The following is a 13,214-nucleotide window of genomic DNA, read 5'->3' as shown; positions in this document are numbered from 1 at the left end:
GAGACTCATCTGGACTTTATTATACACCAAAGTTAAACACATTGGATTCTCTGGAAAAAGCAGAGAATCACCTTCTTTGCTGCCTCCACTAGTCAGCAGGGAGGGAAGAATTGTTACTCCCTAGAGACACCTTTTGGCTTGATGAACTCATCAGGGGGATGTAAATGTCCCGTCTGCTTTCTGGTCCCCACGGAAAAATTACCCTAATATAAAAGAAGCCTCTGAGGCATGGAAAAAGGGAACAAGTAAAGACCTGTGAATTCTTTCCATTCAGGAAGAGAAACATGGGGTGTTATTTAGTCTCATGGTGCACTAAAAGATGCTACTTTCTGAACCTCTTTGGGAGATCTCAGCTATAAATTTCTTTATCAACTCTTGCCTTAGGGATAAGAGAGTGGAACTTCCATTGCAACTTTATGGAAAACAATTATGGTTTTTCTCAATGTTAATGATTTTGAGCTTTACATGGAATTTTTTCATCAAAGGTTTCTCTCTAACAGGGAAGGTAACAGTGACTTTTAATCCAAAGCAAACTGCAGCAGTACAGAGACTCCTGCCAAGACAGAGATGATCAGGAAGAATTAATATCCAATAATTAAATCTGCTGAGTTGACAGCAAAAAAAATAAAGTCATAGTTTTAATTTAGATATTGGCTATCTAGAGAAGAAATATTCTGACTGCAATAGGATGGGGAATTGGGTTTCATTTATTCCTGGATAGTGGTGAATTAGTTGCCTACCACATGCTGGTCACTGTGCTGGGTTGGTGCTGAGAAATCAATAGAACAAGAAGGACATAATGTCTGCCTTGGGCTGCCACTTGATGATAATCCCCAGAATGTAAATTCCTAGTAGGCTTGTTCATTGCTGTAATCCTCAGTATGAGAATAGCATCTGACACATAGTAGATGTTGTAACAATAAGTATTTGGTGAATTGATATATAATATATATTTTTATACAATACCTTTGTCTTTTGGATATAATTTTATATGTTACACCAACTTGTAAAGTATGAAGGGAAGTATTAATTTTACATACGAGGAAACTGGAGACTAAGATGTCAAAGGACTTCGAAGGCTAGTGATCAAGGCATGGCATCGAACCTACAAGCCATCAATTATTAAACTACTGAGCAGTAAAGTCTTTTCTTCAAAGTTTGACCCCCAAAGTTCAATGTGCAAATCAGATAGAAGCTGAGACACATTGGTCCATGTAGGTGCGGGAGGCAGAGATCCTCTATCTGTAGTTTTCTTCCCCACCTTTCATCCCTTGCAGACATTGGATTGATATGCTGATATGGCGGTTAAGACTTTTGGCCATCTTATAAGTAACCCTCTTCTGTATTACATAGTTATTCTGGATCAGAAGCTAACCTAGCTGTGTGAATTTAGGCAGGATACTTAACCTCTCTAATCCTCTATTTCCTCATCTGCAAAATGAAAATTATCATAACAAATGCTCATAGGGTTACTGGGAAGATTAATGGAGATAATTCATATAAGCAGTTAACAAAAGACTGGTGCAAAATAAGGACTCAATGTGTGTTACCTATGATAGTGATAATGGTGATGGTGATGATGGTGGTTGGTGGTGATGGTGATAATGGTGACCAGGAGGAAGAAGGGCTTTTGATTATCGGCTGGCCTGAAACAAAAAGATGAGGTGGATTTCATTGATTTTTCACATAGTAATAGAATCTTTCAAAATTAAATAAAATATGATAATTATCTATTTTATATCACAGACATGACAACGAAGATGGACATAAACATGGAGAATAAGGTATTTTTGCTTTTGTGGTATCAGAAAGCATTTGAAGTTCTTAAAATCTATTTTGCTTTGCAATCGATTTTGGTTTAACAAACATTTATTTAGCATGCTTCATTTAGGACATTTCAGATTATATAATTAAATGCCATTTTATTCATGTTAATGTACATTTATTAAATGATTTCTGTGGGCCAGGTGCTCTTTCAGGCTCTGGACACTCAGAGATGGACGAGACAAAATCTTGTCTTCAAAGGGAGAACTTTGGCCAAGGAAACTGTTGTAATAATGTGAGATAAATTCTGTGGCAGAGGTGATCTCAGGCTGCTTTTATAAAAATTGAAAGTGTCCATATCTCTCTGGTCATTTTGCTTGTCTGGGTTTGTTGTCTAATATATTTCCAAGGACAGGCTCACAGGAATAATATTCCCAGGCTTCTTGAATACTGATAACAGCATGTCTGTCCCTCTTTGTATTTGAAGATGAGTTTTGCTGGTTACAAAATCCTTGCCTCATATTTTATTTCTTTTAATACCTCATTTAATTCTTTGAATATCACTATTCAGTTTTCTTCTGAAGCATTGCTGTCAAAAAGGGATAATCCAATTTTCTTTTTTTGTCACATGCTTTAATTGCTTAGATTACTAATGAGTTTCTTTAAAATCCAACAATATTACTAGATTATATCTTGGTGTTGGGTGTTCTGGACAAATGTTCTCAGATAAATAACAGCTTATTTCAATATGTAGTTTTGAATTTTTTTGATTATTTCCTGAGAGTTTTTTTCACACAGCTTTTAGTATTCTGTTTCTTGGCTTTGTTTTTCTTTCTCAGGCGCTCCTATTATTTGTTTGTTGGACCTTGTTTGCCTGTCTTTGATATTTGTCACTTTCTTTCGAATCCTTTTATCTCTTTGTTTCTTTAGGATGAAAAAATGTTTTTCTTTTTGTGCTTTTTTCTTGAGGCATTATCTGTTGTATTTATTCACTCTTGTGTTCTTTCTAGGCTAAATTTCATTTACAAAGTGATATTTTCTTTTTCTAACCACTTATTGAGTTGTTACCTCATTTCTGAGTTTTTCTAATTCTTGCATATGTTCTTTCATGAATTATAGAATGTATTCCTTTTTAAAATTATAACTTGTAAAAATCATGTGTTTTTTTGAAATAATTTGTCTAAGAAAATTTGTAGTAATTGTACAAAAATTCCTGTATATCTTTGACTCACCTTCCCCAAATGCTAACATCTCTCATATCTATAGTATAATGACCAACACCTGGAAATTAACATCCATACACTAGTATTAATTACTCTACAGACATTACTCAGATCTCACCAATTTTGCCAATAATGTCCTTCCAAGATCACAACAATGCATTTAGTAGTTGTGACATCTCAACCTCTTTCAATCTAGAATAGTTCCTCAATCTTTTTTTATTTTTCTTGATCTTGACATATTTAATGAGTACTGGTCTGCTTTTTGGAGAATGTAACTTACTTTGGGTTTGTATGATGTTTCTTCATGATTAAATTCAGATTTTGTATCTTTGACAAGAGCACCGCATAGTGATGTTGTGCCCTTCTCAGTGTGTCGTATCAGTGCCTCAGTGGGTATATAACGTTGCTATGTATTACTCATGGTGATGTAAACTTCAATCACTTGGTTAAGATGGTATCTGCAAGGTTTCTTCACCGTAAAGTTACTATTTTCTCCTTTGGAATTAACAAGTATCTTGTGAAGAGATTCTCTGAGTCTAGGTACTCGTCATACTTTCACCCACTAATTTTAGCATCCATTCGTTGATGATTCTTCCTTACAACAGTTTGCCAAATGATAAGTTTTTGACTTTCCTTCACTCCTATATTTACTAACTGGGATTGTACTGAAATGAGTTATTCTTTCTTTGCTACCTGTTTATATCAGTATGGACTTAAAGAATATTTACTTTATTTTATGGGAAGTAATATATTACTATTATTTTGATTTTATTGTTCAAATCTTATCATATTTGGTGATTGTGATTTCCTTACAATTGATTCCTTTGTGATTTCAACATGTCCTCCTTATTTTTGAGTGCTTCTTTATTTTCTGGTACCATAACATGTTCTAGGCTGCTATTCTTCTTTCTGAGCCCCACCTCTGAAACCAGGCATTTCTTCAAGAAGTTCTGATTCCTTTGATTAAATAATAGTAATTAGAAACTGAGATCTGGGCATTTTATATGTTCATTGCTACTAGGGTATTATTATTTCTAGGTCCTTCCAGTAGATAGAGCTAGGAAATAGATATATGAACACACACACGTTTGTATCTATTTCTTTATCTATCTATCTCTCTACACAAAACCATGAGTGTGTGCTGGTATCTCTGATTCCAATACAACATAACAGAGTTAACTATTTATATGTAACCCTTTCTGTGACAATGAGAAATCTGGTTGTTATTGTTCATAATGGATTTACTTACTCAATCCTAGAATCTGCACAAAATAGTTTTAGAAATGCTAGCTCAGAAGTGCATACTTCTGTGGAAAACAAATTTGTGTGCTGTTTTTTCTGTCTTTGGCTTTAGAGTATATGGCCACAATTTTATTTTCTAAAGTCACTTAAGTCAGTTATTTTCTTCTTACTTCCATCAGTGTTATTTATTTGCAATAGACTTTAAGTTCATTTGTAACTGTTTGTAATCCATTTTGGGTTCTATTCTTGGTTCTCTCATGGTTGATTTAATTTATTTATTCGTATGAGTATGTGAAAATTAACGAGGTTCAAAATGTTGGAATAGTACGAAAGGTATGGTCAGAGAAGTATCACTTGCCCTTTATCCCTACTTTCCCATTCCCATCTTCTGTAAGTAATCAATCTTAGTAGTTTCTGATTTATCTTATTTTTTTTGCACAAATGAATGGATGCATGTATATTTTCTCATATCCCCTTATTCTTACATATGCATTTTATATTTTAAGTAATTTTTTATCACTTAGCTATATATCCTAAAAGTCATCGTTACCTATCAGTTCACAGAGACTTTTCTCCCTTTTTTTAACAGGTGCACAATACTCCATTTTGTAGATGCACCAATTCTTCAACCACATTCCCATGAGCATTTACTTCTGTATGTTAATGTTATATCCTGTTACCTTACTGAACTATTTATTGTTTGAATTAATCATTGGTTTTCTAGGTACACTGTCATATCATCGGCAAATAGATATGATTTCACATCTTCTTTACCGATTAGCATGCTTCCGATTGATGTTTCTTGTCTAAGTTAATTGGATAGTACTTCTAGTTATATATTGAATAGTCATGGAGATAGTGGTCTTCATTACCTTGTTTCTGATCTTAGTGGAAATTTCTCTAGGGTTTCTCTATTAAGTAAGATTCTTCCTTTAAGACTTTTATGGTTTCTGGCTTTATCGAGAGATATATATGTATATATAGAGATAGATAGATAGATACAAATAAATAAATAAATAAGAATTGATGGATACTTTTCAAACACACACACACCCGGAAAGTATCCATTAAGTCTTATTTTCTTGATTATCTTTGTCAGGAGTGAATGCTGAATTTTTTCAATGGATTTTTTTTTTTTTAACATTATGGAGATAATCATTATTTCTTGATTTTTAAAATTATCTTTTATAATTTCCCATTATAACAACTTCTTACAAAGATTATTAGTGGATTTAAAATTTCAGAAATTAAATAAATTATTCTTACTCATATCTGGTAAACAATATTATGTGGTCCAAAATGTCAGCTGGTTCCAATAGATGACTTGAACTGGTTATTGGCTGGCTGATCTCAGACTTGGTGGCACAGCCTAAGGTTTCACTGTTGACTTGTGTGTGTTTGGCAAATTCTTCACAGATAGTTGTTGGTCTCAAGGCATATCTTTAGAAACTTCCACCTTAGAGTATTAACTCTTTCAATGGGATCAATATCTATTTTTATTGAGTCAGTTGTATACGGGATTGAGTGCTGTGTAGAAATGTGAATTAACTCTTTACATATTTTTGATTTATACAAGTGATACTGTAGGATTCACTCTGTATTTGCCAGGCTAGCCTACTCCTTATTCTAGTCTGGTCTGATTACGACTTGTCCTTACCTTGTTATCTTTTGAATCATTCCACTGGATGTTTGAATGATGTTATGAAGTCGGACTTGTCAAGATAACTTAGAGAAAACACATTTTCATCTTAACTCTATATTGATTTTCAAATTAAAACAAGCAAGAGACTAACACAATAGTGGGGAAAACGGGTGGACAGGTAAGGGGTATGTCTCTCCAAACATGAGCTGGCGCTGCTCTGGGCGAGATGCTGGAGATTCTAAATGACTTGTGTTCTAGATTCCTGGAAGTGTGGTGGTAATGAAGCCCTTTGTAAAGTCCATGGTTCCTTCATAAGTGTTCATTTGTTTTCTTTCCTTAAGGTATGGTAGAAAGCACTGCTCCTCACACTAAATGTGCATGCAAATTCCCTGGAGAGCTTGTTAAGATGCAGGTTGGTGGCCATGCTTTGAGGAACAAGGACATAATGAACAATTAGTTTAGATTTGGACTGATCTGGGTTCCAGTGTCAACTCTGAGTACTTTATTTAACAAAGTTGACATTTAAACCTGGGTCAGTTCTTCTGGTCCCTCTTTTAAAGACTTCGGCTTTCTTATACCTGGACTCAGGGGTTATCAGGCCTCTGGCGACACATTGCTGGGTTCTTCGAGGTACTGGGGGACACCTGGGTTGGTCTCTGCTATTCCCCTTCTGTCTAGATTATTGACTGTCTGAGTATTTTGCATGACAAAAAATATCCTGAACATAATGATGTGTCCTTGGCAACCCTGATCGTTTTGAGCTTTACAACAACTGTGGCCTTAAGATGAAGCTGCCTTTTCGTCTTCCTTCTTTCCTCTCCTTCGCCAGCTAAGAAACATTTATCTAAAAAGCTCTGGGTGCAGTGTCTGGCTGGTAGCGCCTCATGCTGTTCTATCATGTTTCTGTAGCTTCCACGCTTCTAGTTACCTTTATAAATATTCTTCTCCTGCACCCAGGCTGCCTCCTGTTACTAGGATGTGCAGTGAATGGTGAAGCTGCTTCCTAAATCTCAAACACACTGCCTCTCTTTCGACTTCAGAGCTGGCTGTGCCGGGGTCACTAATATTATCAAGCCTGGCGTCATTCACTCAATGTGATGGGCCCCATCTCTCCATTTATCAGTCACAGATGGATGGGGGATTTTTGAATCATTCTCTCGTCTGACTGCAGCTTTATAGATTCTCTTTTAGGAAGCAACTCACTTTTCCTCTTTCTTTCTCTGCCTTATGGTCCTTTCTTTGCTTCAGGGGTCCTGGTAGTTCAGGGTCTGCCTGTCAAGGCCCTTGGTTGTATTACTTCTTTCTCAGTCTCTGTTCAGGGTAATTCCTGTTCTGAGCAGATACATAAAGTCCACAGTTAATGTTAAAAGAGTGGTGACATCATTTTCCTTTAGGCTGGCTGGCCTGTGAGGCTCTCCTTTGCTCAGGATGCCATGCAGTTCGTGCTATTCAATGGCCTCTTTGGTCTGGTCCTGCTGATTCACCATTGGATAATTTGAGCTGAGATGCTTTTGTTTGGTCATAAAATGACCATATTTTCAGGAGATCAGAAATGTTCTTTTTTAAGGGAAGGAGTGTGTCTTACTGAAAACTGCAGGTTTAATGGTTTGAGACTTCCTAGACACGGGCTTAAAATGCCTGAAAAGAGCAGGCAGATGATGTGTACATGAAGCAGAGAGAGGTAAAAATGGGAAGTGAGGGTGCCTGAGGCAGGGGGAAGGGTGCATGCCCACCTAACATGTTCAAAGTCAATGTAAAAATAATCAGGCCCAATTCTGATCAGGAATCCTACTTTTGAAACACCTCTTCGAATCTGGGATCTTGCATTAGGGGGACCGACTGTCCTGGTCTGCCAAAGACTGAACGTTTTCTTGGGATGTGGGAATTTCAACCCTAATACTGCATCATTCCTAGAAAACTAGATGTCTGGTCACCCAGATCTAACACACTTTGTACATAGAAGCTTTATCTTAGACTGTAATTAAATAAAGCTTTAAAAAAAATGAGGAGGACTAATTGGATCAAAAGACTTTGCTTGTGAAAATCAAAAGAAAGTGTTTCTTTTTTTTTTTTCCTCTATAAGTTTGCAATTTTCAGTGGGGGAAAAAATAGCAATGCTCACCATTTTATTCTCCTTATGAGCAAAGCAAGACTTCAAACTCTATCTGAGGGATGACCCCTTTTCAGAAATTAGAGGCACTGAATTTACTGCCAGCCAGTCATAGCTGTCCATCTGCTAATTCTCTCCACATAGAGGGAGCAGCTGTCATTTCAGAAATGCTACGGTAGATAATAAGATGGGGGGGATTTCATCTTCAAATGCTTAAAACAAATCCCTGGGAAGAGCAGCAGCAGTTCCTCTGACTGCATGAATCTCAGATATTATTAACACAAAATGCCAAATGGATTTGGAGATTGGAAGCAAATGGATTTGCTTTAAAAAGAAAAGCCCTCAAGTTAGGTGTAGTACGTATTGTAATAATCTGCAATTGCATAGATATAGCAACAGCTGAAGCCATAGACACACACACAGATACTCTCAAAATCACAGCCATGCATAGAGCCCTGAATACAAATACAAACATACGGGCTTCCCAAATCCATTCAACCTATGTGTGCCCAAGGAATGCATTGTTGCCTCCATCCTTGCAAAACAAACAAAATTTAACCCCCAATTAACAGCTTCCCTATTTCACATTGGCTCAATTTCTCTCCAAATCCATGTACTTAGATCATCCTAGATGCCTTCCTCCTCTTTGTACTATTTAACAGCCTAAAGTCCAATCAGCAATTTATATTTGTTATCCTTTGCATCTTCTTAGATGATTTCTTTTCTCCTCAGTCTTATTACTTCCACCCTTTAGCATGCTCAAGTCAACTGGTACTTAAAACTAACCACAGCCTCTTGTCTAGGATTCCTAGCCAAGATTCTCCTCCCTTCCAATCAACCTCCATATAGCTCCCTGGTTGTTCTTCATAAGGAAAAAAAAAATAGGAAGAGGTAAGGAACCAAGGAACATAGTCCAAGTGGTGCTATGCATCCCTGAGGATTATAGATATGAATGAAGTTGTAGATACAGATAAAGATGGGTATGTGCATATGGATATACGTGTGGACATGACATGCATATAGATACAGGTGGAGATAAGTTATACAGATATTTCTCCATGGAGATCTCTAAAATATATATCATTTCATTTGATCCGCAAAATAATCTTGGGAGGTAGGTTAGGCATGCAAATATTTTTTTGCATATGAGAATATTGACTCTCAAGAGTCCTCTAAATCCCATACCTGGTGAAAGAGGCTTATTCTGATTGCAGCACAACACATCATTTTTTCTATTTTGGGGAATTATAATCCAGAATGGTATTTCTCCTATGTGGTAACCTATGAGCCTTTTCCATGTAGACATTGCCCCTGAACGTGATCTCTATGAGCACATGGAAAGAAGGGGTGGAGAGAGTTGACACGGAATCGCTGGCTACTGGCCACATCTATTGCCTGCATCTTCATTTACACAAACGGAAATGCTTTTAAAAGGCCTCAACTGATTTCATCAATTTTGATGTTGCAAAGAAAAACCAAATCCCCAGTGTTGATGAGAATCCAGGTCAAGGCCAGGAGAATCACAGAGCAGTTAAAGAGGATCCTGAGGCTCTGGGAAGTCGTGCCTGCAAGTGCCTTGATTTGAGAAAAGACATTCATTTAAACACAGCAAATATGCTCAGGAGCAAGTCTGGGACGCCTGCTTCCTTCCATTGCTATCGGCATGAAGGATCTGCTTCATAGTTTACCTTCATCTTTGGTCTCCAGGCAGAACAGATAAACCCTATTTTGAGATGTCATTGCTATTAAAAAGAAGAAAGGGGAAAAAAAAGCAAGAAAAGCACAAAAATAAGTCAGAGAGGAAGATACAAAAAACCTACCATTTCTCACGTCAAAATATTTTAGTGGTGAAATTGACATAAATTATTAATCTAAAGATTTTCGGTTTCCAGTGAGGTGTAAGAGGGGCTGACAAGCAGCAGGAAACTAATATTTAAAGATAATTTCAGAAACATGAAGATGAAAAAGTGGTGAAAGGAGGAGGCCGAACCTTTTTCTTTCCACCTCCAAGATTTGTTGAAAATGGTGTTCTTTGAAAAAACAGAAAACGTATCTGATTCTACATTTAAATGCTAATGCATTTATTCGTTCCAGATTATTTCCTGAATACCAACTCTGACACGGTTACTACATTAGGGTTTAGAAGGCAAATAGAAACTGTTCCTGCCCCCAGGAAGCTCATAGTCTCATGGGGAAAACAAGGGAAGTTAAAAAATGAAAAAATAAAAACCCATCCCAAATGGTTTTATAAGAACTCTGAATAAGGGGACGTCAGGATGCTATTGTGACACACAGGAGCAGACTGTAGTGGCCTAGGGGTTAGGGAAAGTTTCCCCTTGGGGCTGATCTCCTGAAAGTTGAATAGGTGGGAAGGGATGGAGCTGGGGGAGGCCTGGCAATGGACAGCAGGCACAATTGCTCAGAGGGAACTGTGAGCAATTTACTCGAGCTGGAGGATAGAAGGACAATGGCGGTAGGAGATGGGGGTTGGCAGGGCTAGGCGATCGAGGTGCCATATGCCCCTCCCACCCTGTGTACCTTGCTCTTTAGCCCTGTTGAGTAAATAGCATCCTAGCAGGACTCCTGGGAGTCTCCCCCTAGCATGGGCAGTGCTTGGTAATCTCTTGTTGTCTTGGGCTTTTAGGAAAACCTTACCTGACAGCTCAGCATCTCAGTTTCCTTCTCTCTGAATTGAAGGCAGTGCTATTACTAACCAGCTGTGTCACGTTTGTAAGGTTACTCGATACTTTCAGATGTGAACATCTCCATTTCCCAGGTGAGGGCACGTATGATTTTGAGATGATTTCTAGCTCTCATATTCCATGATGATGTCTTTGAACAAGAGACTCTGGCTCTCTGGGTAAATGTCAAGCTTTCTGTTCATCTATATGGACAGGGAGGAAGCAATGTGATAGGAGAAAGAGCTTTCTTCTTTTTCAGAGGCAAACAGACTTGGATGTGAAGCCTAGATCTTAGTTATGTGATCCTGGGCCATTTATTTAATCATTTCTAAGCTTCAGTGTCTTCACTGAGGTGCAATGTTATCCACCTGGCATAGTTACTGGGCCAGCTGGAAATATCATGTATAACACATCCAGAGTGACAGATTGAGCTCAACTTAATTATTTGTAGAATTGAAGGTCCCAGAGCCTAGAGAAATTTTGCAAGTTTGTTCTCCATGGATGTGTATAGCAGGGAACTACATTTCCCAAACTTTGTCTTAAAGCTCTGATAACCCAACATCGAGTCAAATATGGTTTCTAGTTCTTTTTGGAGCTGCGAATAATCACGACACTTTGGGAGCTTACAGGACAGATCTGCAGCTTTCTGGACATCTGCAGTTGAAGCCAGTTGGGCAGAAGTCAGAGGGAAGTTGGATTCATTAGTTTAATTGTTTTTCTTGTCGAGCTTTATTTTCTCAAGATATTTTCTTCTAAATGTCTATTTATTTGCTTGTTTGTTCCCGCAGTCACAGATGCTCGCTGAGAGGAGAGGACTTGAACAGACAATGGCTCTCTCCCCGTGCTCATCTCCAGCCAACAATTTACCACGCCAAAGGACTCCTCTACTACCTGAGCAGCATCGGCCGGAGTCCCGTGGTGAGTCGCTTCCTTCTGCCTCCACATTATCAGCTGGTTCCTTGTACCTTCCAGGAGGCAGATTACTTGCTATTGAGGCAAGAGAACCTGATACAAGCCAAGGACCTGTGTGTGACAAGCTCTAATGGGGGTCGTATTCATTTCCTTGAGCTGCCATAACATAGTACCACAAATTGAGTGGCTTAAAACAACAGAAATATATTCTCTCACATTTCTGGAGGCTGGAAGTCTGAAATCAAGGTGTGAGCAGGCCATGGTCTTTTGGAAGTCTCTAGAAAAGAACCCTTCATTGTCTCTTGCTGGCATCTGACGATTGCCAGGAATCCTTAGTGTCGTTGGCTTGTGACAGCACAACTCCACTTTCTGCCTCTGTCTTCACATGGCCATCTTCCCTCTGTGTGGGTCTGTGTACACATTTCCCTCTTTTTCTAAGGACAGCAGTCATTGGATTAGGGCCCACCCTAATTCAGCATGGTCTCTTCTTAACTTGATTACATCTGCAAAGACCCCATTTCCAGATAAGGTTCCCTTTACGGGCACTGGGAATTCAAGCTTCAACATGTTCTTTGGGGAGCTACAATTTAACCCACAACAGGGGTAACCCATTGGGTCAATACTTATTGGTGAAAACTGGGCAAGGAATTACATTTCATTCTATTTCCTGTGTCTTTATTTTTCTGGTTTTTGAGTTATTGGTCAAGAGAGAAAAAGTATATACCTATTAAATAGTGTTTGGAACAATAATCCTCTAAGTGTTCATATTCATGTTCAACTAGTACTTGTTAAATTCCAAGATGATTCTAGCACTGTTCTATGCATATTCCATGAGTAGGCTTTTCTCCCAAGCCTGTAGCAACTGTGTAATTGATGAGAAACAGACTATTTGAAACCAGAGGTTTAGATATAAGAAATAAGAAAGGAGCAATAGTAACCAAGTAACTATGAAAACAATCATTTATTAACTACAGACTATAAACATGTCTGTCTGCATATGTCCAAATTTAGAGTGCTTGCCTAACTGAAGAAACTTAAAATAGCGTGGAGAAGATCACAGATGGGCCAACTCAAACAATTACCTCTACTACTGACCACTTTTTAACGTATGCCATGTGATGAAAAAAGTGGCACATTCAATGAATATCTCTTGAAACAATAGATATCTAATATAGAATCTTATTTAAATCCCAAAAAGATTAAGAGGTCAGTGATTTCCCTGAGGTCAGTGGAAAACACTGAGATTCAGTTGTGATCTTTCTACCCTGCAATCCCGTTTCTCTTCATCACTTACTCTTTGAGAGTGTTTTGGGGGTCCTCAAGACTATCTTCAGGTTCAGTGATTCCCTAGAAGGACTCATCAAACTCGGAATAGCTATTATTCTCATAATTATGGGTTATTACAGAAAAAGAATACAGATTGAAATCAGCAAAGGTAAAACGTGCATAGGGTGGAGTCCAGGAGAGACAGGCTTCAGGTGTCCACTGCCAGTGGAGCTGTTTGGACAGTGCTTAATTCTCCACCAATGATGTGTGATGACCTGTAGAGTATTGCCAACCAGGGAGGCTCATCTGAGCCTTGGTATCTAGCAATTTTATTGGGGTTCAGTTTGTAAACATGAAGCACCCCACATGGCTGA

At 38.0% G+C, this 13,214-nt stretch overlaps 1 protein-coding gene across 6 annotated transcripts in view; it reads left to right on the top strand.

Moving 5' to 3' along the window:
* AGBL1 (AGBL carboxypeptidase 1) overlaps window positions 1-13,214 on the top strand; it is a 755,364-nt gene that overhangs the window by 395,085 nt on the left and 347,065 nt on the right. For all 6 annotated transcript variants that reach the window (XM_005602809.4, XM_070266954.1, XM_070266962.1 and 3 more), the window contains one exon: window positions 11,451-11,580. In XM_005602809.4, the coding sequence (XP_005602866.2) occupies window positions 11,451-11,580 (130 nt within the window). The remainder of the gene's footprint in view (window positions 1-11,450; window positions 11,581-13,214) is intronic.

This window comes from Equus caballus, chromosome 1, assembly GCF_041296265.1.
Source record: "Equus caballus isolate H_3958 breed thoroughbred chromosome 1, TB-T2T, whole genome shotgun sequence".
NCBI lineage: Eukaryota > Metazoa > Chordata > Mammalia > Perissodactyla > Equidae > Equus > Equus caballus.
Note: the sequence above shows the minus strand (reverse complement) of the source record. Positions and strands in the feature narration are given on the sequence as shown.